Raw genomic sequence first — 24,179 nt, forward strand, 5'->3', positions numbered from 1 at the left:
CAGAAGCATGGGAACCATTTATTTCCTTTCCTCCTGGACATCAAATGAGGACGAAGACCAGCCGCGGCAGCAGCAGAACCATGAACAAAGGCAGCACCAACAGCAGTGGCAAAAACAGGAGCTCCAAGCTGCTGCTTACCCACCTGAAGCTGCACAGGCCAGAAGGCGCCAGCCCATGGAAGCCCGTCGGCGCAGGAGATACCCCCCAAAACAGGGTCTACAGACAGAGGATCAGCTACCTCAACATGAGTGAGCAGCAGTGCCAAAGGCGGCTCCGACGTTCGCGAGTGGTAGTGGGTGACATCTGCGCAATGGTGCAGCAAGACCTGGAGCCCAGAGGAGCAGGTGGACACCCCTTACCAGTGGCCGTCAGTCACCACCGCACTCAACTTTTTTGCTTCAGGCTCATTCCAGGGATCAGCAGCAGACATCAGCGGCATCTCCCAGGTGGACGCACACACTTGCATCATGCAGGTAACCAATGCCCTCTTTGCCATCGTGTACAATCACATCCGTTTCTCCAAGGATCAAGCAAGTGTCACGGCGCATGCAGTTGGATTAGCTAATCTGGTAGGCTTTCCAAGGGTGCAGGGCGTCGTTGACTGCACACATGTGGCCCTTAAGGCACCCCATCGTAATCCAGGTATTTTTGTCAACCACAAGGGCTTCCACTCCCTCAACGTGCAGCTGGTGTGTGACCACAAAAAGGAAATTTTGCATGTTTGTGCCAAGTACCCTGGCAGTTGCCATGACTCCTTCATACTGCGCCAGTCTAGTGTGTCTCGCTCTTCAGTCCGCCAGACCAACTTAACAGATGGCTACTTGGAGACAAGGGCTATCCCCTGAAGATATGGCTAATGACGCTGTTGAGGAGCCCATCCAACGAAGCTGAGGAGAGCTACAACTACAGCCACATTTCCACCAGATCCATAATCGAGCAAACCATCGGCATGCTGAAGATGTGCTTCAGATGCCTGGATAGATCAGGTGGAGCCCTGCAGTACTCAGCAGCCAGGGTCTCCAGAATCGTCGTGGTTTGCTGTGCACTTCACAACATGGCACAGCGTCATGGCTTGCAGATTCCTGAGGACCAAGTGGCTCCTCACATATCCTCCTAGGAGGAGGAGGAGAGCGAAAACGAATATCTTGCAGAGGCCCATCAACCAGCGGCAGCAGTACGCGAGAACATTGCTGCCCGGGATGCAAGAAACGCACTCATTTTGGCCAGATTTGCTTAGCCTAGCCAATCATGCACTTTTGCCTCGCAGCTTCTTACCAGAGCATCGACAATGGCCAAGAACCAGCAGATTCCTAGCACTCTGACCACCATACTGACAATTGCAACTAATCCTAAGCCCTCAATGTGGAAGTCCCATTAGTGAAATGACACACACCACAACTGCAACAGTTGCCATCAGAATTTTTATTTACAATAACCAACTGATGGCATTTTAAAAATAAACACAACATTTCACCCAAGTGACTACCCTTGTGACTATTTGTGCAGTATCTTTCTCTTACGCGTGCTCCTACGTGGTGCTTCCCCTGTGGCTTCAGCAGATGTGGAGGCCCCTTGCTCACTTTCTTGCTGCTCCTGCCTCAACACCTTTGGCAGGCGTCCTCTGGGCTTGCGAAGCTGTGAGGGCTCGGCAACAGTCTGCTGCTCCTGCGGCTATGCAAGGGTTGAGATGCCGATCTCAGTTGGGTGGGGACTCTGGTGGGGCTCTGACCGAGGACTTGGCAGTGGCATGGAAGTGTGAGCGCTTGGAGAGGAGCCCCCACTTCCTTGTTCTCTGCCACCAACATCCCTCTCATGGGTCAGGTCCACCTCAGCGCTTGCAAGTGGCTTGAGAGCATCTTGCTGCACGGTGGCATAGTGGTTAGCACTGTTGCCTCACAGCGCCAGAGACCCGGGTTCGAATCCGGCCTCGGGCAACTGTCTGTGTGGAGTTTGCACATTCTCCCCGTGTTTGCGTGGGTTTCCTCCGGGTGCTCCGGTTTCCTCCCACAGTCCAAAGATGTGCGGGTTAGGTTGATTGGTTATGATAAATTGACCCTTAGTGTTAGGGGGATTAAATACATGGGGTTACGGGGATAGGGTGGGACATGTGTTGGTGTAGGGGTTACGGGGATCGGGTGGGATATGTGTCGGTGCAGGCTCGATGGGCCGAAATGACCTCTATCTGCACTGTGGGGTTTCTGTTTCTGTGATCAGCGGGGCCATGGGGACCTGTATCTGCACTGGCAGTCCTACTCAGAAGGACTTCCATGAAGGTCTGGTTTCTCTGTTCAGTAGCTGACCATCGCTCTTCCAGAGATGTCAGTCTATTCTGAACACTCACCATGTTTTATACACTTTGGCGACTTAGCTCCTCCATGGCCGTAGCCATCCTCTCATCTACTGTAGCCATCCTTTCTACGGAGGTTGCCATCCTTTCCGTGGTGCTGCGTTCATGCGCCAATTACTCCACAAAGGCTCTGCTCATGTTCGCGATGGACTCCTCCATTCGCTCCACACTCGCACCGACCCTGGAGACAAAACCTGCCAAAGGCTCCTTCACCTGTTCCTGGAGTTCCAGCACTGCTGTTCTTCTGGATGGACCCAGAGGCAGAGGGTCGACATGCAGCTGAGCCGAGCTGGGAGAGTCCTGCGCCCTCCGACTAGGACTCTCCACTGTTGTCCCTGTCTCCACAATCTGCTGATGCTCACTTGTGAGCTGTGATACACCAGATGACAACAGTACTCTATCTCGCGATGGTCCCACCGAGGTGTGAATGTCTGCACTGGTGCTGGGTTGGCTGAATTCTGCTGATGCTGCGCCCTCAGAGGTTGCAGCTTCCTCTGAGGAGTCTGGAGGCTCAGGCTCTTCCTCCTGGCTAGTGGGGACGGGTGCTTGCGATGGTCCTGTGGGGGAGTAAAGGAAAGAGTCAGAGCTGTGAGGCCAAGGTTACATGCACATTGCATATTGCAGATGATCATAAGTCCATCTGTTGGAGCTTCAGAATCATTATCAGCGACTCATGCAATGTCAGTGAGAGAGATGAAAAACTATTCTGTCACCAGCTTTCTCTGATGCACCCATCTGTCCGTCCCCCACTTGCGCATCGTCCTCGAGTTCCACAATCTCCAGGACCGCATCCTCCCAAGGGGTGAGGTGGGCTACTGAGGGTGGCCCTCCTCCTGTCCTCGCTCTTTCTCTCTTAGTGTGAGCTCTCTTTTCCTGCAATGAGGGAGACAAGTGGAGTTTGAGTGAGAATGAAGGAGTGAGTGTAGAGAATCCATATCATTGATGGTTAGAAGGAGACAAAGATGGAGTGAGGTGGCAAGACCAAGGGCCCGCCCTGTGTTTTGTAAGTCATTTTCATAGCATCACAGTGATAGGGAGTGTGAGGGCTGCATAGTCGAATAGTTAGGTGAATGTGACCATAGTGAGAGAGGGAATGGGTAAGGGTGCAGGGATGTCGGTGTCAAGTGGGATGTGGAGGAAGAGGTTGCTAAAGCTGAGTGCTGGTGAGGAGAGGCAATGGGGAGCAGATTGAGGGTGATGGGAACGTGCGCAGAAGGTCATGAAACCTCTTCCTGCACTGAAGCCAGGTCCTGCGGATCATCGACAACAAGGTGACCTCCTGGGCCACCTGAATCCACACAGCCTTGGTCTGCTGGGGAGGCTTCTTCCTCCCTGAAGAAGGGAAGAGCACCTCCTTACTAGCTCTTGCTCCCTCCACCAAAGCTTGCAGGGCGACGTCATCAAATCTGGGAGCAGACTTAGGTCCCTCTCACTGCAAAGGCCAAAAGGTTGGCAGTCTGCAGAAGAAGCAAGGCTTCTTGCAGACCTTAAATGTAGCATCAATGATGACGTCATCGGAGGCGAGTTTCAGACTGAAAAAACTAATTGGGCCATGGGTTCCCACACGCTGGAACTCAATTGCCCAATTATGTGAAAATCGCATCAATCTCCCACATTAATTTGGAATCGGGTGGATCACACGAAAAGCGGATGACACGACCTCAGCTCACCCCAATGACAAAATCCAGCCCATCATGTCTCAAATTACTCATATACTGTATCCCAAAATGTTATTTTCTGAAAGAAATCTATCAATTTTACCCTTAGCTATTTCAACACTATTCATTGAGTATATCGTGTCACCCATTTTGTTTCTTCTTATGTGCAGTATTTTACATTTGTCTGCATTACGATTCATCTGTCATAGTTCCCCCCTCATTTGCATATTTTGTATAATTCATTGTGTAGATTCTTGACCACTTCCTCACTTTCAAGCATACACATGCCTCAGTTAATTAATCTAGGTTGTTAATATAAATTAGTAGTAATAGGGAGGTCCCAACCAATGTTCCCCCTAAGGTGCGCCGCCGTGCAGCCCCGCACCAATCACGAGGTCCCGTGCACACCGCTCACCAGCTCCTGCCGCTGGAGGAGATACTGCAGCAAATTTAAAGGGACCACGCACACACAAAGAAAATTAGTGGGAACATCGGTCCCAACTCCAATCCGTGGTGGGCACCACTGAACACTTTGCCATTCCCCATTACGATATCGCTCGCATAGCAATACCCATTGCATCCTATCCTTCAGCTCTTTCTGCTTTATGCATTCTAAGGTTTTTACACTGAGTCCCACTGACAGTGTTTCCTAGTAAGTCTATTTTTATTGACTGGATTGCTCCTTAACCATGCTTCGCCACTTTTCTGAAACTGGGTCCTATGCAGTTAGGCTATCCCAGATATTCTTGGCAATCCATTGACGTGACTTCTATTTATTTTTAAAAGTGAAAACTTGCATTTATATAGCGCCTTTCACAACCTCAGGAGATCCCAAAGTGCTTTACAGCCAATGAAGTGCGTTTGAAGAGTAGTCACTGTTGTAATTTAGGGAAACACAGCAGCCAAATTATGTACAGCAAGATCCCACAAACACTATGAGACAATAACCAGATAATCTGTTTTTTGGTTGTGTTGGTTGAGGGATAAATATTGGCCAGAACACCAGGAGAACTGCCCCGCTCTTACTTGAAAAGTGCTACGGCATCTTTTACGTCCTCCTGAGAAGGCAGGCTCATCTGAAAGACGGCACCTCCCCCAGCACTCCTTCAGTACTACACCAAAGGGTGAGCCATGATTATGTGCTCAAGTCTCCAGAGTGTTGCTTGAACCCACGAGCTTCTGACTCTAAGGCAAGAGAGCTACCACTGAGCCACATCTGATTATATGAAAAAAAACCTCAACTACTTTAATACAAATGGATCCTGCTATTGGAAAATGCTTCAGGCCAGCATTCCTGCAACCCTTTCAGTTAAAAGGGCTTCTATTGGCCTTGGAAGCATTTGGTCCAACTAATTAGGAGCCATGTTTTATGTTTGACATATAACAGCAAAATCAAGACTCTTTGCACCCTCTCCTACTCTAACCTACTCTTTCCCAGGATTTCGATACTGTGAAGTTTCTTACCTCCCTCAGCCTTCCCTTCCTCTTGCAAATCGTAGGCTTTTAATACCCAAGCCATGTTGGGTATTCCCAGGGTGGCAGTTCATTCACAGTTGTGATTTCTTTGCTTCTGAGCCTGATAGCAAGGCTCGCCTTGTAACTAAAGCCACTGAACATTCCTCGTCTGACCGTTCAAAATCAATGGGAATTAACGCCCACTGTATCTGCCAGAATGACACAATTCAATCCTCTGTTACTGTCTCCTTTGGCTGTCACTCCTCCCTCTTTGGTGAAAAATGTATTTAGACGGTCAGCTCCTTTATTCACGTTCCCCCACGTTCTCTCTGCTGGGAGAGACACACCCCCCCGTCTGTGCCCTAAGGCTGTTGATCCCACTCAATAGTTCCCTTGTCCGGGGCTGTTTGTAAGGTTGGCTGTTTCTTGCTTTCGTTTTAAATAGGCTCCACTATACGCCTCTCTGCATTTTCCAAGGTGGGGGACGTTCTCTCATCATATTTTCAAGCATGAGAAAGATTTAGGACCCTGGGGTGGGGGCGGGGAGGAAGATTTTCTCTCTATACTATGTGTAGTGAAATTGTGAACAAGTTTACGACTTGGTAGCTCACAGAGGAAATCTCTCTAGTAAGCAGACATTGGAAATTGAAGCAGCCAGGTTTAAAGGAACACTTTCTGTCCTGTTTGAGGTAAGTCCTAGTACTACATATTGATTTGGTTCTAGACTAAGGTGCTGGTTTCTGCATGGGACCATGCCTTAACTTAAGCATGTAAGTTGTGTTGCTTTTGTGCCTGGCCTCAGCCTTAGGTTGTCTGGGCCCAGGGTCCATATATTAGCATGCTTTGAGTCCATGTGTTGATAGGCCCTGGGAACTCATGTTAGTAGGGTCTACATCAATGTGTTGGTGAGTCCTGGGTTGTGTGTATTGATAATCTTTGGATCTATCTGTTGGTGGGCCATGTTTCTGTGTGTTGGTAGGGTCTGCTCTGTGAGTTGATAGACCTGGGTCCATGTATCGGTAGGTTCTGGGTCTGTTTACATAAGAACATAAGAAATAGGAGCAGGAGTAGGCCAATCGGCCCCTTGAGCCTGCTCCGCCATTCAATAAGATCATGGCTGATCTGATCCTAACCGCCAATCCACTATAAGTCAGTAGGCCCTGGGTCTGTGAGTATGTGGGTCCCAGGTGCAGGTGTCAGTAGGCCCTGGGCCTGTTTGTCACTAGGTCTATAGTCTGTGAGTAGATGGGTCTTGGGTTTGTGTGTCGGTAGGCCCTGGGTCTGTGTCAGTAGGCCCTGGGTTGGTGTGTCACTAGGCCCATAGTCTGTGAGTAGGTGGTTCCTGGGTCAGTGTGTGTCAGTAGGCCCTGGGTCTGTGAGTAGGTGGGTCCTGGGTCAGTGTGTATTTGTAGGCCCCAGGTCTGTGAGTAGGTGGGTCCTGGGTCAGTGTGTGTCAGTAGGCCCTGGGTCTGTGTGTCAATAGGCCCGTAGTCTGTGAGTAGGTGGGTCCTGGTGTGGGTGTCAGTAGGCCCCGGATCTGTGAGTAGGTGGGTCCTGGGTGTGGGTGTCAGTAGGCCCCGGATCTGTGAGTAGATGGGTCCTGGGTGTGGGTGTCAGTGGGCCCCAGGTCTATGAGTTGATAGATGTATTGTTGTGCCATGGGAACCAATTGATCATCAAATTTTACAATTGTCCAATAACTTTAACATTATTTTCTGTTACAAAAATCAAAGAGAGGCAAAGTATTTTATTTTCATTTTGCGCATCAAGGTGAGGCACAATGGAACACTTTCCGTTCATATCAGCATGCATCATTCTCAGCTCATGTACAACATGGGTCAGATATAAAGTAAAGCTCCCCCTGCATTGTCCCAGCAGTGTACCTCAGGGAAACTACAGAAGAGCGCCTCTTGCAGCACCAATGTGATGTTTTTCCATTCCCCACATCAGCCATCTTGAGGTGTCTGCGTGAGATTGCTAATGTCGTGCCTTATTGGAGGTAGTTGTGTGTTGTGGGCCCTTGCCAATTCGGAACTGGATGCAGACTTCACAAACTCATTTCAGAGAGGTCCCTTACAACCAGCAGACGGAGGACATGTTCACGTGACTTTCTAATCTATTTGGTTAATTCAATGCGTAAAGTATTGAATCCTGAAAAGCTGAATTTAAGTAAGAATATTTTCATGTGTCATGTTTACACATGTGAAGCAACTCCCATGTGAAGAGCTGACGGTTGTTTGTTGTGTGAGGTTAGCCCCAGCTGACTGAAGGTATCATCCCGTAGGGCCTGGAATGAGTTTGACTTGGTGGAGACTAAGACCTTAAGGTATTTGGCAACACGCTCAATGGAAGATGATTAATTTGAAAAATGTTGGATTTTAGTGGCACAGGGTATGCCTACCTGGTGAGCAGCACAAGCAAAGAAGAGCTGTCCTTGTATTGAAGGCAGCGAGAGATGTTTCTACGATGGATTCTAGGAACATAGGAATAGCTAGACGAGAAAAGACCAAGGTCCATCTAGTTCAGCTTCTACCATCCTGGTGGTCGTGTGACACAATGGTAATGGAGATGTTGACTAACCACAGCAATCAATCTCTATCAATTAGTCTACAACAGACCCAGACATGAGGCGAGGAAAACCCCAGTGGTGGAGAGCTTTGGGAAGTATAGGTCCGATATCACCTGTTCCTCCCAAGCAATGCTACACTTACCACCAATGCGCAGCCGCGCAGCTGTCTGAAGCTCCCGCGCAGGCCGCTTGCTGGCTTCTCAATGGAAAAACCACTCATGTGCGGAAGTTTGAATGGGCTGCGCAGCCCTTTAAAGGGGCGCGCACCCAAAAAAGAAATTAGAGGGAACATTGCTTACCACATGTCATGTTCCAAATTACTCAAATACTGCATCCTAAAATATTGGCCCATATTTTCCAAGGCCTACGGGTGGGTACGAGCTGTGTACACACCCGTAGGGACATCGGAAATACCGGATTCAGGCATGCGAAGCGCATACGCTGAAAACCGGCATTTCCGATCTGCCAAGAATCCTCTTGACAGATTGGACACCTGCCCTAGAGAAGGGCCTCTGCGGGAGGAGAGTTCCGCTTTCTGCAGAACCTCCGCCCGCTGGAATCACTTAAAAATCTTACACCTGGTAAAAGCAGGGGGTTTTTTCAAAAAATTTAATTTTTGTTTAAAATATTTAATTTAATGTAATTTTAACTCATTTTAAAAACGTGATGGTTTTTAAAAATGTATTTAATGTTTTAGTGTCTTTTTTCAGTGATCCCCATTCATACTTTTGATGGGTCTATCTGTCAAAAGTATGAAGGGAGATTCCCTTCTCCTATTGGCTCCCCATGGCCCACATGATCCCAGGGACGCTTGTGAATCGCCTGTGCCCCTGGGATACGTGGGCCCTGCGCATTTCGACTGTGGAGAGGCCCAGGATCGGAAGTGTCTGGACCTCGGGAGCCCTCAGGTAAGGGCGTAGATTTTTTTCCAATAGGAGGTATCCGCACGCAGGAAGCCTCCTATCGGAAATTACAGGCCAATATTTTCTGAAAGAAATCTTATCTAATTTGAATTTGAATGAATCAGTACTAACTGCTTCCACTGACTCCCTAGGGGATTCTCTATCAGTAAATCTTTTTGGTAGAAAGTGACATCTCATAGTCCTGCTATTGGATGTGTTTTGTGCTTTTAACCAAATGGTCAGGACAGGAAAGCTGGTGTAAGTAGGGAGCTTTAAAAAAAAAGACACGTCGTTATTGAAACACAAGCCACTGTGTCCAGGCAAGAAAGAAAGAACTTGCATTTATGTAGTGCCTTTCATGACCCCGCAATGTCCCAAAGCATTTTACAGCCAATTAAATACTTTTGAAGTGTAGTCACTGTTGTCATGTAGGGAAACGCGGCAGCCAATTTTCACACAACAAAAGCCCACAAATAGCAATGATATAGTGACCAGGTAATCTGTTTTAATGATGTTGCTTGAGAAATAAGTATTGGCCAGGACACCAGGGAGAACTCCCCTGCTCTTCTCCGAATAGTGCCTTGGGATCTTTTATGTCCACCTGAGAGGGCAGACGAGGCCTCGGTTTAACATCCCATGACACCTCCGACAGTGCAGCACTCCCTCAGCACTGCACAGAAGAGTCGACCTAGATTATACGCTCAACTACCAAGAGTGGGGCTTGAAATCATGACCTTCTGACTCCGAGCCAGGAGTGCGGCCACTGACCGAAAACAGGACTGATCCTGACTAGAGCGAGTTTGCACAACAGATAAACCTTTTGGGAAGTGAAGTTAATAGTATCAGGGAAAGCTAGTACAAGTACAAAAAGAGGCATGTCCACTGTGACAGCTCCATTTACATGGCCCCATTCTCTGTGAATGGTGATACAGCATAAGGAGCTATAGGTGTTCCTCTAATTCAGTAGATGTCTTGTTTAGTTCTGGCTGATAGAGTGGCTTTGGATGAAGCCCAGTCATCAGAACAACTAAACAAGTGTATAACTCTTCCCCCAGGAACAGGGCACCATTGGTTAGCTGGAAATATAAAGTGACTATGAAGGGTTAAAAGCCAGCTTTAACCATCAGTAAAAGTGAGCATGAAACTGTCAGATTGTTGTTAAAACCCAACTTGTTCACTAACGTCCCTTTAGGGAAGGAAATCTGCCGTCCTTACCCAGGCTGGCCTATATGTGACTCCAGTCCCACACCAACGTGGTTGACTCTTAACTGCCCTCTGAAATGGCTCAGCAAGCCACTCCGTTACCTTCTCAGGGCAACTAGGGATGGGCAATACATTTTTTAAAAAGATAGCTTCCATAGATGTTGAGAAAAAGAACCAGTATGCAACCACTGCAGTTTAGCACAGCAATTGTGAACTATTTATTATTTTCTGCTACACACGGACCTAGCTAACTACTGTAAACATGTATGTTGTGTTATTGCTACTATTTGCTTGTCCCTTTGCTGTTTAATAAATCTGTTTGGCCATTAAAGGCTCGGTCAAAGTCTAGTGTAATGTTATTCTAATGCTTTCTGCAGAGAAGGTGGATCGTGTGGGATAAAACTAGTCGCTGAAATAAACTAAAGGAGGCTTTCTTTTTGTTTGTTTTTGTTCCCTGTGCACCCTACAAATTTGCCCAGCTATCTGTGCAAGTGAAAACACCTTCTCTGGGACAGAGAGAGCTCGGGCTCCTCTATAACAGTCAGCTGAGACACAGAAGTTAAAAATGCCCAGAGTAAAATCTAGTAAATAAACTTCTAAAGTTGGACTGCTCTAGCAGAAGGTGCAGCTGTGCAACCTGAATAAAGTTATTCCTTTCATTCAGTCTATGATTTCAAGACACGTTAACTGTTACTTGCTCTCAGAAGTGGCTGCGGTAAAGGAAAAGAGGAATTCTTCATATGTTTAATCTGCATATAGACTGGGCAAACCAAATTTGCAGTAATAGTGTAGGGGACAAATTCATGGAATGTATGCAAGATAGTTTTCTAGATCAGTATGTTGAGGAACCAACTAGGGAACAGGTTATTTTAGATCTAGTATTGTGTAATGAGAAAGGGTTAATTAATAACCTTGTAGTAAAGGGGTCTTTCGGGAAGACTGACCATAATATGATAGAATTTTATATTGAGTTTGAAACTGATTTAGTTAAATCCGAGTCTAGGGTTTTAAATCTAAACAAAGCAAACTACGTAGGTATGAGGGGTGAGTTGGCTAAGGTAGATTGGGAAACTACATTAAAAGGTATAACAGTAGACAAGCAATGGCTAGCATTTAAAGAATTAATACATAATTTACAACAAATATACGTTTCTTTAAGGCACAAAAACCCCACAGGAAAAGTGGTCCAACCGTGGCTAACAAGAGAAGTTAAAGATAGTATTAGATCAAAGGAAGAAGCTTATAATGGTGCCAAAAAGAGCAGTAAGCTTGAGGATTGGGAGAATTTTAGAATTCAGCAAAGGAGGACCAAGAAATTGATAAAGAACGGGAAAATAGAATATGAGAGTAAACTAGCGAGAGACATAAAAACAGACTGTAAAAGCTTCTATAGGTACGTAAAAAGAAAAAGATTAGCAAAAGTAAACATGGGTCCCTTACAGGCTGAGACAGGAGAAATTATAATTTGGAATAAGGAAATTGCAGACAAATTAAACAAATACTTTGTGTCCGTCTTCACGGAAGATGACACAAAAAACTTATCGGAAATAGTGGAGAACCAAGGGTCTAGCAAGAATGAGGAACTGAAAGAAATTAGTATTAGTAAAAAAATAGAACTGGAGAGATTAATGGGACTAAAAGTTGATAAATCCTCTGGACCTGATGGCCCACATCCTCGGGTTTTAAAAGAGGTGGCTATAGAGATAATGGATGCATTGGTTGTCATCTTTCAAAATTCCATAGATTCTAGAACGGTTCCGGCAGATTGGAAGGTAGCAAACATAACCCCACTATTTAAGAAAGGATAGAGAGAGAAACTGGGGACTACAGACCAGTTAGCCTGACATCAGTAGCAGGGAAATTGCTAGAATCTATTATTAAGGATGTGGTAACAGGGCACTTAGAAAAAATAATAGGATTGGGCAGAGTCAACACAGATTTATGAAAGGGAAATCATGTTTGACAAATCTGTTAGAGTTTTTTGAGGTTGTAACTAGCAGAATAGATAAAGGAGAACTAGTGGATGTGGTGTATTTGGATTTTCAGAAGGCATTCGATAAGGTGCCACACAAGAGGTTATTAAACAAAATTAGGGTTCATGGGATTGGGGGTAATATACTAGCGTGGATTGAGGATTGGTTAATGGACAGAAAACAGAGAATAGGAGTAAATGGGTCATTTTTGGGTTGGCAGGCTGTAACTAGTGGGGTACCGCAAGGATCAGTGCCTGGGCCTCAGCTATTCACAATCTGTATCAATGATTTGGATGAGGGGACCAAATGTAATATAACCAAGTTTGCTGATGATACAAAGCTAGGTGGGAATGTAAGTTGTAAGGAGGATGCAAGGAGGCTTCAAGGGTATATAGACAGGCTAAGTGAATAGGTAAGAACATGGCAAATGGAATATGATGTGGAGAAAAATAGTAAAGCAGAGTATTTTTTAAATGGTGAGAGATTGTGAAATGTTGGTGTTCAGAGGGACCCGGGTGTCCTTGTGTACGAATCGCTGAAAGTTAACATGCAGGTACAGCAAGCAATTAGGAAAGCAAGTGGTATATTGGCCTTTATTACAAGAGGATTTGAGTATAAGAGTAAAGACGTCTTACTGCAATTATATAGGGCCCTGGTGAGACCACACCGGGAGTATTGTTTACAGTTTTGGTCTCCTTACTGTGAAATTCAGCGGGAGGTTAGCGGCGGCGGTAACCGTTAGTGCCCCCCCGACGCTGTGCCTCCGGCGATCACGTCATCACCATGCGCAGCGCCCCAGCCGCGATCTTCGGTAGCGCCCCCTGACTTACTGCCAGAGGCTATGTCCGACAGGGTGAAAGGGGCCTACCTGCGGCCAGGGCAGCACAAATTAAAGGGGAGGTGCCGGGCGGACATTTTTGTTGCTTGCCGCCTGCCAGCACCTGCCCCCATTGCTATCCCCGGCCTCCTGTGCAGCCCCCTCACGGAGAGCCGGCTGCCTTCCGTGAGCCCTGTACTTCTCGAGTGCCAGGTTCTTTTGCCGGCACTCCGGTCACTGGTGGCCAAGCTGGGTCCTGGGTCGCGCTGCGCTAGGCCACTCCCCTTTAATAAGGGGCGGAAGGCCTGCAGTACCTGGCACTGGTAGCGCCCCGCCTCCCTCTTGGTGCGCTACCAGTGAATTTCGGGCACGGGGGCGCTAACTTTTTCAGGGCACTAAAAGTAGCGTCCCGACGAAGTTAGCGTCCCAAAGGGGGCGCGACCCAATTTTGCCTGCATAAGATTCTGAGGGGGATTGACAGGGTGGATGCTGAGAGGTTGTTTCCCCTGGCTGGAGTGTCTGGAACTCGTGGGCATAGTCTCAGGATAAGGGGTCGGCTATTTAAGACGAGGATGAATTTCTTCACTCAGAGGGTTGTGAATCTTTGGAATTCTCTGCCCCAGAGGGCTGTGGATGCTGAATCATTGAGTATATTCAAGGCTGGATTCAATAGATTTTTGGACTCTAGGGGAATCAAGGGATACGGAGATTGGGCGGGAAAGTGGAGTTGAGGTCGAAGATCTGCCATGATCTTATTGAATAGCGGAGCAGGCTCGAGGGGCTATATGGCCCACTCCTTCTCCTAATTCTTATGTTCTTAAGACTGTGTAAGACTGTGTGACTGTATAGTTGTTGGTGGTGTGCGTGGCTGTGATACTGTGTGTGCGTGTGTGTGTGTGTGTGTGTGTGTGTGTGTGTGTGTGGGCACATGGCTGTATTGGTGTGTGTGTGAGAGAGAGACTGTAGCTAGTGTTTGTGATTTATTTTGCTTGTTTTTGGCATGTTTGTGTGTGTGTGCCGGTGATGTTTTTGTGAGTGATTGTGCACGTGTGATGTTTCCTTTTGATACTAGGTGCAGCCAGACCCATTCGGATCCGATACAGATGTCTACCGGACTCAGCCCTTGTTGTTTGCAGAAAAGATTTAGACAAATCGCACCAACAAGTGAACAGAAAACAGAATGGGTGACACTGAGGCCTGTGTAATGAATGAGATGGGGAAAAGCAGAGTAAGGGAGGAGAAGGCTAAAGCTGGAGATGCTTATGGTAAATCCTGTCCGCTTTTTCATAGGCCTCAACAGGGATCAAGTCGAAGAATTTTGAAAAGATGCCTGACTTGATTGAGTATTACAAGCAGGAGAACGTGGGACTGGTGACTCACCTGCGGTATCCAGTGGAACGAGTGGAAGAGGTGGAGGGACAGGAGGTGGAAACAGGTAAAAGAGGAAGCATCCCAATTTGTAAACTGCGGTTAATAGGTTTCAATTGAATTGTGGTTAAGAGGCTCTCCCAACAATTGGGGGAATATACGAACTGCTCGACGTGGTACTGAGCCATTTGGACCAGGGAGGTTCCCCCCAGATCCAGTCTGTGCTGAGTTAGCTGATCTCAGCCAGCCAGTGGATTGAGCTCTGTAATAGGGCTCATCACCCCTGGACTAAGGAGGTAAAAGGTCAGTCAGGGCTCCTGCTCCAGATTGCTGCCCAGGGCTGGAGAGTATGCATCTGTCTGTGATGGCTGAAGATAGGATTTGGCTCAGCTCTGGCACCCCTCATGGTCAAATAGTCTGCCGACTCTCACTGTTTGGGAATACACGCCGAAAGTTGACGTGCGCGAGGCACTGATTGTGAGGACTTTATCTGAGTAGGCCGGTTGAGTTTACTTACTGGAGTGGATTGTGATGGGGACAGCGATAGAACGGGTTTTCCACTTTGGACTCGGAGTCAGATACAGCGCTCCTGGGGTTACGCGAGTACTGTACAAGTGCAATACTGAGCTCTCTCTGTCCTGTCTTAGCAATATCCGTTAAAGCCAGTGCCCAATTTCATTGGCCCAGTTATCCAAAATATCTGTCCTGGAGGGTGGGGGGTGGGGTCCTGACCCCAGTGTCTCCCCCCTGCCGCCCCACGCCCACACCCAGCCCACACTGAGCTACGACCGATGCACAAGGGGCAAGTTTGTTCATTTCTCAGATCGGAGCTGTTGTGTAGTTTTCAGCCCACTTAAGACAAGATTTATTTGACTATGAGAGAACTGACCCTAACGGCTGCTCCTTCGACATTTTACAGGTGCTGCTGATGTCGCTGACTCCCCCGCGAAGACCAGAAGTGATGCTAGGGCCCTGGTCACTGAGATACTCGCTCGGCGCCTCGAAGGAGTGGACGCTGCAGCTTTGGCACAGTAAGTAGGCCTGAGTTAAATACTGGGAATAGTGGTCTGGCGGACCTGTGCGGGGGGCGATGGGGGGGCGGGCTTGGGAGATGCCGAGCTCTGGTGCATTTAGGGCCTTATTTACTCTCCACCCTTACTCCCTTTCAAAAATCTGATCTATTCCAGCTTGGTCTATCTCTCACCACTGCGAATTTGCTGGACTCCAACAAAATAATCTCTCTCCCTGCTCGGGGAATGTCTAGGGAAGTACGTGTGCTCGTAGGCCCATGCACACTGGCCATCCTCCCGTCCCTGTTCAATTCTATTCAGCTGCAAAGTTCACATGGTAACAGCGCTGTTAGGTGTGGGCGGAGCCACGTCAATGGACTGTTGAGCCATGCGGAGGAAAAGGCCAGTCTTTTCCGCGGGGATGCCGTGATCAAATACTTATCCAATTCCTCTTTAACATAGTCTGATTTGACCTGTAGACCATACAGTGATACCCCTCCTGGAAAGTGAGCATTGAATGAAAACACTTGGTTGTGAGGTCCTTCATGGATTAGACTATCGATCACCATTCACAGCGGAGACTCTCACTTGGCGAGGTATCAAATGGCATGGGACAGAGACTGAGGTCCTTGGTCTCTCACCGTCTGGATTAACGTACTTGGGATGACTGTCTGTTCAATTCAACACTTTCTTTCACTGGATTTTTTTCTTTCACGGTGCTGTTTTCCCCTCCCCCGCTGTCTCCCATGCACTGTTCAACGGTTAAGAGGAGAGGCAGGCAAACGGCACCACAGGCCTCAGTCAGTGCTGCTTTTGCCCTGCTTGGATGTTTCTGAGGGTGGCGGTGTGCTTTCCGGGACCACCCTGACATTCCAATTGACCCCTCCCTCTGATGAAAAGGCTGGTGATGAGGACCTCACATAGAAACATAGAAACATAGAAGATAGGAGCAGGAGTAGGCCATTCGGCCCCTCGAGCCTGCTCCGCCATTCAATGAGATCATGGCTGATCATCCAAATTCAGTACCCTGTCCCTGCCTTCTCCCCATATCCCTTGACCTCTTTAGCCTTAAGAAATATATCTAACTCCGTCAAAACTCAGGTTTTGGTAACACCCAGCCCAACAACATCTACTTCTAGGTCACTGGCTTGTGGTGAATGTCAGGATAAAGGGAACGCTCTCCTCCCAGTGGGGGAGGGGGGAATGGTCCTCTTTAAGTGGCTACTTTCATCCCTAATGTAGCAATGTGTAGGCACTGGACTCACTGACTCTTCCTCCTGTATTCCAGAGCTCCGAGAGGATTTCATAAGGCTCTTCATGACTACATCGAGCGTGATGTGCTCAAGGATGCTGAACACATAAAGATCACCTCCATGGATATGTGGCAGCTGAGGCTCTTGCTCAGCTTACTCACCAAAGGACTCAGCAGGTAGGCAGATGCCATGTGCTGACAGTCAATCAGCAGGTAGGCAGATTCCATGCACCGACGGTCAATCAGCAGGTAGGCAGATGCCATGCACCCAGTCAATCAGCAGGTAGACAGATGCCATGCGCCGACAGTCAATCAGCAGGCAGGCAGATGCCATGCGCCGACAGTCAATCAGCAGGTAGGCAGATGCCATGCACCCAGTCAATCAGCAGGTAGACAGATGCCATGCACCGACAGTCAATCAGCAGGCAGGCAGATGCCATGCACCGACAGTCAATCAGCAGGTAGGCAGATGCCATGCACCCAGTCAATCAGCAGGTAGACAGATGCCATGCACCGACAGTCAATCAGCAGGCAGGCAGATGCCATGCACCGACAGTCAATCAGCAGGCAGGCAGATGCCATGCACCCAGTCAATCAGCAGGTAGACAGATGCCATGCGCCGACAGTCAATCAGCAGGTAGACAGATGCCATGCACCGACAGCCAATCAGCAGGCAGGCAGATGCCATGCACCGACGGTCAATCAGCAGGCAGGCAGATGCCATGCACCGACAGTCAATCAGGAGGCAGGCAGATGCCATGCACCGACAGTCAATCAGCAGGTAGGCAGATGCCATGCACCGACGGTCAATCAGCAGGTAGACAGATGCCATGCACCGACAGTCAATCAGGAGGCAGGCAGATGCCATGCACCGACAGTCAATCAGCAGGTAGACAGATGCCATGCACCGACAGTCAATCAGCAGGTAGGCAGATGCCATGCACCGACGGTCAATCAGCAGGTAGACAGATGCCATGCACCGACAGTCAATCAGCAGGCAGGCAGATGCCATGCACCGACAGTCAATCAGCAGGTAGGCTGATGCCATGCACCGACGGTCAATCAGCAGGTAGACAGATGCCATGCACCGACAGTCAATCAGCAGGCAGGCAGATGCCATGCACCGACAGTCAATCAGCAGGTAGGCAGATGCCATGCACCGACAGTCAATCAGCAGGTAGACAGATGCCATGCACCGACAGTCAATCAGCAGATAAGCACAAGCCATGCCTGAGAGTCACTCTCAACCAGATCTAGCACCGGACACATTCCTTATAAATTCTGCAAAAAAGCTCAGAGACCTGCAACTATCTCTGTGACACTTAAATAATATTCACCACATGCATTCTCATCCAGCATTATTTATGCTTATCAACAGAATAGAACGCTTCCACTTCCACTCAGTGTTAAAATAAATACCACAGGATCAGGTACACCATAAGTTAGATACAAAGTAAAGCTCTGTCTGCATTGTCCCATCGAACAGTCCCAGGTCAAGTACAACATGGGTTAGATACAAAGTAAAGCTCTGTCTGCATTGTCCCAATCAACAGTCCCAGGTCAGGTACAGCACGGGTTAGATTCAGAGTAAAGCTCCCGCTACACTGTCCCATCAAACACTCGCAGGTTAGGTACAGCACGGGTTAGATTCAGAGTAAAGCTCCCGCTACACTGTCCCATCAAACATTCCCAGGGCAGGTACAGCACAGGTTAGATACAGAGTAAAGCTCCCTCTACACTGTCCCATCAAACACTCCCAGGGCAGATACAGCACAGGTTAGATACAGAGTAAAGCTCCCTCTACACTGTCCCATCAAACACTCCCAGGGCAGGTACAGCATAGGTTAGATACAGAGTAAAGCTCCCTCTACACTGTCCCATCAAACACTCCCAGGGCAGGTACAGCACGGGTTAGATACAGAGTAAAGCTCCCTCTACACTGTCCCATCAAACACTCCCAGGGCAGGTACAGCACGGGTTAGATACAGAGTAAAGCTCCCTCTACACTGTCCCATCAAACACTCCCAGGGCAGATACAACACTGGTTTGATACAGTGTAAAACTCCCTCTACAGAATGCCTGCTTCCAATCGCTAGCTCCAAAGCTTGAACCTGAATGCCAAGTAGGGACTGATAACACTGGTAAATCTCTCCCTTATCCGGCTGAAGTATTTCAGAAGATGAGGCAATTCATTGAGCTCTGCTTTCCCTTTAATTGCACTCAACTTCCGATTCAAGTCTCCAGCAGTTCTGGATCATGAAGAGCTTGCTACATTTTTGACATGCGACCTTTGACCTAGCTGCAGTGAGCTTTGAACTGGCAGTGATTGCTGTGTGACTGTCCCTAACAGTTATTTCCCATTCTTTCCCGCAGCACCTGTGTTGGATGTGTGAATTTCCCAGTTAGGGCCCATATTGCTTGGTTATAACCTGCGACAGGCAGCAGGAGCACTTTCCACGGTTACTGCGTCAGTACGCTTCTTGTTGAAATTTAGAATGCTATCATTGTTTTTGTGTCATTCTCTGCCAGCTCCCTCGATGGTTTGGTGGGTAGAGGCACTGCCCAGCATCTTACTCAACCATACAGACCAGATGGCCCCAAGTTCAATTCCTGTGTGAGTTGGCTGGAGTGACAGGTGATATAATTGGCAGCGGTCCTCATGATTAGGTCAGAATAGGAGAGAAGGTAAGATAAATTGAGTAGTGGCTCAGTGATGAAAACTGAGTTTTAAAAGCCTGTAGATTGTGGGAGGCAGGGAAGACTGAGCGAGGGCAGGAGTTCCACTGTTTTGAGATCCTGGCAAAGAATGAGCTGGAGCAGGAAATATGTGATAAGTCTTGATTTCAACACAATGAAAACATGGTGCGAGGGAAGACCGTGTAGAATGTGATATTTCAAGTTCAGGAGAAATAGATTAGGAAAGTTTAGAGGAACTATGATCACAGTAAAATCGATAAAAGAGAGAGACAGAAGAGGGTTCATGGTAAGAGAGATAGGGTGAGAGGTGAGATAGGGGCCACCTAACAGACAAGCTTTTTCTTTTATGAGTGTAAGGCAGGGGTTAGGAGAGCCTCTACCGATATGGGAGAAGGATTCAAGCCTTGGATGGACCTGGTCTTTATAGAAAGTTAAACGTTGCGGACGGGAAAGCAAACGTTTGGCATGAAAGTGAAAACTGAGCTTCTTGGAGACAAATGGAGGAGATATCCAGGACCACAGCGTATGTACATAAGGGTCAGATTAGAGCAAACACTTTAGGGACAAAGCCTGGCCCATAGGAAGACATGGGTTCAGTGACAGAGGGAGAAGAAAGCCAGGGAGAGTGAAGAAAATGTTGAGAGGACTGGGCTGAACTGTGAGAGCTTCTTAAGCTTTCCGTATCTCTGGTCTTGTGCCTAGTTGCCCCTCTGCTTTGCTTTCTGTAAAGTTCAGCATTATGACTGAGTCCACTTCAGGAGAGAAAAGGGAAAGGGTTTCCCAAGTGCAAATTGACTGCTGGGGACAGTTAGTTGTCCACTTTTGTATGTTTTCCTGCACTATGGTTTTTATCCCTTCCCCTTTACTCTTCTGAAGGAGCTAACTCTCACTGGATAGTATGTATTCCCCCGGTGATGCCCACCCTCTGGTACCTCTGTCCTTGCCCAGTGCCCATAGATTCCAGCAGGAGTGACTGGATGCTGATCACGGGCAGGAACCCTGACTGCAGTCGTAGCTCAGATCAGCTAATTCAGTGCACACCAGACATCAGACCTAGAACCTGTATTGCTCAGTACCACACTGTGCAGTGCCTTTACCCACTGAGCTGTCAGGCTGCTCTGTTACTGTGCATTTAATAGTGTTTGACGGTCACATTCCTGGACACTTCACTCATGGCATGCCTAATGGGCTCTGCCTGCTCGTCTCTCTGCCATGTTCTTCACTGCCACGTGACTCCAGACAGTTTGTTTCTGCTTGCTTACGGTTTAACACAAGGGTTGGAGGGAAATTGTCTAACACTGTACTGTCTACTGTGGACCATTGTCTCATCGTTTGGGTTTGGATGTATTTCAGTGAGCTGATCCAGACAATGTCGACACTTGAGGCATCCCAGAGTCTGCTTGACAACCAGCCGTCCCCTGGAGGAAGCATGCAGAGCCAGGTCGGCTACACTTATAATGTACGCAGTTAACGTGATTCGCTAAACACGCACAATGGGGTCGATTTTAACGGCGAGCGGGTTTCTGGAGGGTGGGAGAATGGGGCCGAGTGCAAAATGCACTCACTGGCTTAAGTCTCAGCCTGGGCTATTTTAACTCCTAGGCCTCATTTAATGGTCACCAGCCCATTCCTGCCTGTTTCGGGAGGAACGAAGGCGCAGGGCGGCCACCAGCAGGGAAAGTTTGGACAGCCCTGGGCTTGCACCAAAGTGGCGAGGGGGGGGGGAGGTTACAGGAGAGTCTCGCAGCGGGAAGGAGGGGTGGAGAGACCGGGCGGGGGTGGGGGTGGGGGGCCTGAATCCCCTCCTGCTCCACCTCCTTGCCCCACAAAGGAAGTGGTTCCCCTTAACCTGGAGGGCCTTTTTGCCCTTCGCACCAGCTGCTGACTTACTCCGACCTGGCCTGAAGGCCATGGTGCCTTGTCCACGTTAAGACGCCTTGTTAAAACGCGGCTGGGGTTCTAGTGAAGCAATAGGAACCTGATTCGCGTCAATTCGGGAGGCTCCCGCCTGCTTTCGGCAGGTGCCTCGTCCGCTCCTGTAGAGCCTTGAAATGGCGGGATCAGGTTGAGATCCAAGTGGGTAAGTGACCTGCTCCTTTTGAATTGCCCACCAAACACCAGATGGGCAGGGTTAAAATCGGCCCCAATGTTTCATCGCAGGGCAGTCACACATATTGCTTCTAATCTGGGCTCGTAATGTAACAATTACCTTTTGACATCGTGAAGAAGCTGATATGCCTTTAGTGTGTTTCCACATAATTAACAGCAACTTTTTACACACGTTGAAACACTAATTAGCAAGCAGTACATTTATACCTCGGCTAAAGGAAAGAATGAGCAATGAGATATCCGCCGAGGAGGATCTCCCCCATATTTGGATTTCTCACTGACCGTTCTTTCCCGCCTGTGGGATAAATTTTGGAAATGTCTCCCTACTTTGTGTCTGCAGCAGATCAGAAAGGAAGGTCTTGTCAAAACATGGCACAAAGGCCCAAGTGAGTTGCATGTGCGTCACAAGTCCCACATTTCACAGTTCCACACTCTGTTTGTTTCTCACTTCTGGTTATATCAAGACCACAAGCCAATCGAATTGACGCAAACACCTAACCAGTGCTCCCCACTGAGTTTAACCGCACAGAAATAGCAGTTAAAATGCCCTAGGGCAGCCTCTTCTGCTGCGACCTGGGACCACTTGATATCAGACAGTCATCGATAGCAACAAACATACTTCATGTTTCATAACTGCTGTGCAGGTTCTGACGGCGGTCGATCACTCTGTTTCCATGGCGAGATCATAGGGTTTTCTTTTACAATCCCTTTTTTCATTTTAATTCATTTCTCTCCTCTTCCTTTGCTGCAACCTTCTCACATCTTCCCTGGTGAGGGGATGCATCTTGCGCCTTGATACCCCATTCACTAAAAAGAAAGACTTGCATTTATATGGCGCCTTTCATGACCTCAGGATGTCCCAAAGCGCTTTACAGCCAATGCAGTACTTTTGAACGGAAGTCACTGTTGTAATGTGGGAAACTAAGTCTAATGGCCAGTGCACCAATGGAGTCAGTCCTCCCTGGCAAATGATGCAACATCAGTGCCATTGGAGGCACCAATCCCCTCGCCATGAGGTAGTTTCATGCTATGCCGCTGAAGCAAAGCGCTCAGGTAATTGGTTCCCGCTGACGGCACTTGGTGTGGGGGTCTGCCGTGTTTATTCTGGCCACGGGTGTGCCGAGCTCTCATCCTATCTGTACAGCCAGCAGTGTCACCGGCCTGGAGGAACCTCCTCCCAACAGCAGCAAAGGTACAAAATGGCTGCCCATTTGCTTAACAATAGTAACTGCACTTCAAAGTAATTCATTATTTATGAATCACTTTGGGATGTTGCTGAGCGATTTAATAAGGTACTATATATAAATACAAGTTTACTTTTTAAAATGAGATTGGGGCATTTGTTTTAAATTACAGACAGGCTGGATTCTACCTGCAGGTGATGGAAAACAGGAAGTGTTTTTCTTGCACACGCTGCTTGTGAGACAGGTGTTCATGTTTGTTCAACCCTCGCTCTAAAATCTGATCTATCGCCGGAGGGATTAACTGTGCCCCTGAGATGTATCCTGGGGCAAGCCAGGACCTGTAATCTACAGCAACATCACATGGTGACATTTAAGCCTATCCTTAGCCCACTACACTCTCTGCTGTTTCCAAATGCCACCCTGTCTGCCAACAGAAGAATTTTTAGGAACATAAAAAGCTCATTAGGCCCAACAGGCCTGCTCATTTTTGATAGATCAAACCCACCTACCCACCTTCTCACCATATTCCTCAAACCCACCTACCCACCTTCTCACCATATTCCTCAAACCCACCTACCCACCTTCTCACCATATTCCTCAAACCCACCTACCCACCTTCTCACCATATTCCTCAAACCCACCTACCCACCTTCTCACCATATTCCTCAAACCCACCTACCCACCTTCTCACCATACCCCTCAATTCCTTCTTTCTCCAGAAACACATCTAACTGTCTTCAGACCCCCTTCATACTGTCTGCTTCAGTGTCCTTCCCTGGTACATTTTTCCACACATCAATTATCGCTGGGTTTAAAAGATCCATCTGATTTTCCTTCTTACTCCTAACTTCCTTACTTGTAACTTGTGCAAAATCAGCCATTGATATCTTGTACTGCATTAAGTCTCGCTCGCCGACCTCACTGACTTACGCCGACTCCCTGCCCCTCAACGCATTGAATTAATAATCTTCAAACCCTTCCAAGGCCTCACCCGCTCTATCTCTGCAACCTCCTGCATCCTATAGTCCTCTGATCCTGGCCTTTAGTGCATCCCCTCTGCTCACCATTGGTGGCAGAGCCTTCAGCTGCCTCAGCCGTGCTCTCTGCAACTCCCTCCTTCAACCCCTCCATCTCTCTCTCTCCACCTTTAGAAACCCCAAGAGAACACATAATTTTGACCAAGCTTTTGGACACCTCTCCTAATTCTCCCACCTTGGCTCAGCAGCCATTCCTTTATACCCTTCATTTATTTACTTCCCTCTTCCCTCAGTAAAGGACCTTTGGACATTTTTACATTAATGCTGGCATTTTTAACTTTCCACCACAATGAATAGCTTTTCCCTGGATCAGTTTTGTTAATTTCCTTCTTTCATTAGGATCAAATCAAAGTCTCCCCTTTTCCAAAGAGAACAAACCCAACTTCCTTAAGTTTTCCTCAGAACTCAAATGACTGTTCCCATCGAATTTGTCTCCGTTTCACTTCAACAATGAATATTACGAAAGGATAATCAGAGATGTGCAGCACTATACAGCACTTCCTGCTGCGGCTAACTGCAACTCAACCTCTCATTTAAAAAAAACACTAATCTCTCTTTTAATCTCACTGCAGCTCAGCTGAAAAGGGTTTGCATGTC

General features: G+C 48.0%; 1 protein-coding gene across 4 annotated transcripts in view; it reads left to right on the forward strand.

The window, feature by feature from the left end:
* inpp5d (inositol polyphosphate-5-phosphatase D) overlaps nt 1-24,179 on the forward strand; it is a 309,407-nt gene that overhangs the window by 73,321 nt on the left and 211,907 nt on the right. For 2 of the 4 annotated variants that reach the window (XM_085990698.1, XM_085990699.1), the window contains exons 3-6: nt 14,216-14,360; nt 15,213-15,324; nt 16,592-16,732; nt 20,606-20,711. In XM_085990698.1, coding sequence (XP_085846824.1) covers nt 14,216-14,360; nt 15,213-15,324; nt 16,592-16,732; nt 20,606-20,711 — 504 coding nt within the window. The remainder of the gene's footprint in view (nt 1-14,215; nt 14,361-15,212; nt 15,325-16,591; nt 16,733-20,605; nt 20,712-24,179) is intronic. The other 2 variants (XM_085990700.1, XM_085990701.1) reach the window with 1 other exon arrangement.

This window comes from Somniosus microcephalus, chromosome 6, assembly GCF_052327205.1.
Source record: "Somniosus microcephalus isolate GS21.2 chromosome 6, FLI_Smic_1.0, whole genome shotgun sequence".
In the NCBI taxonomy this organism is placed as follows: domain Eukaryota; kingdom Metazoa; phylum Chordata; class Chondrichthyes; order Squaliformes; family Somniosidae; genus Somniosus; species Somniosus microcephalus.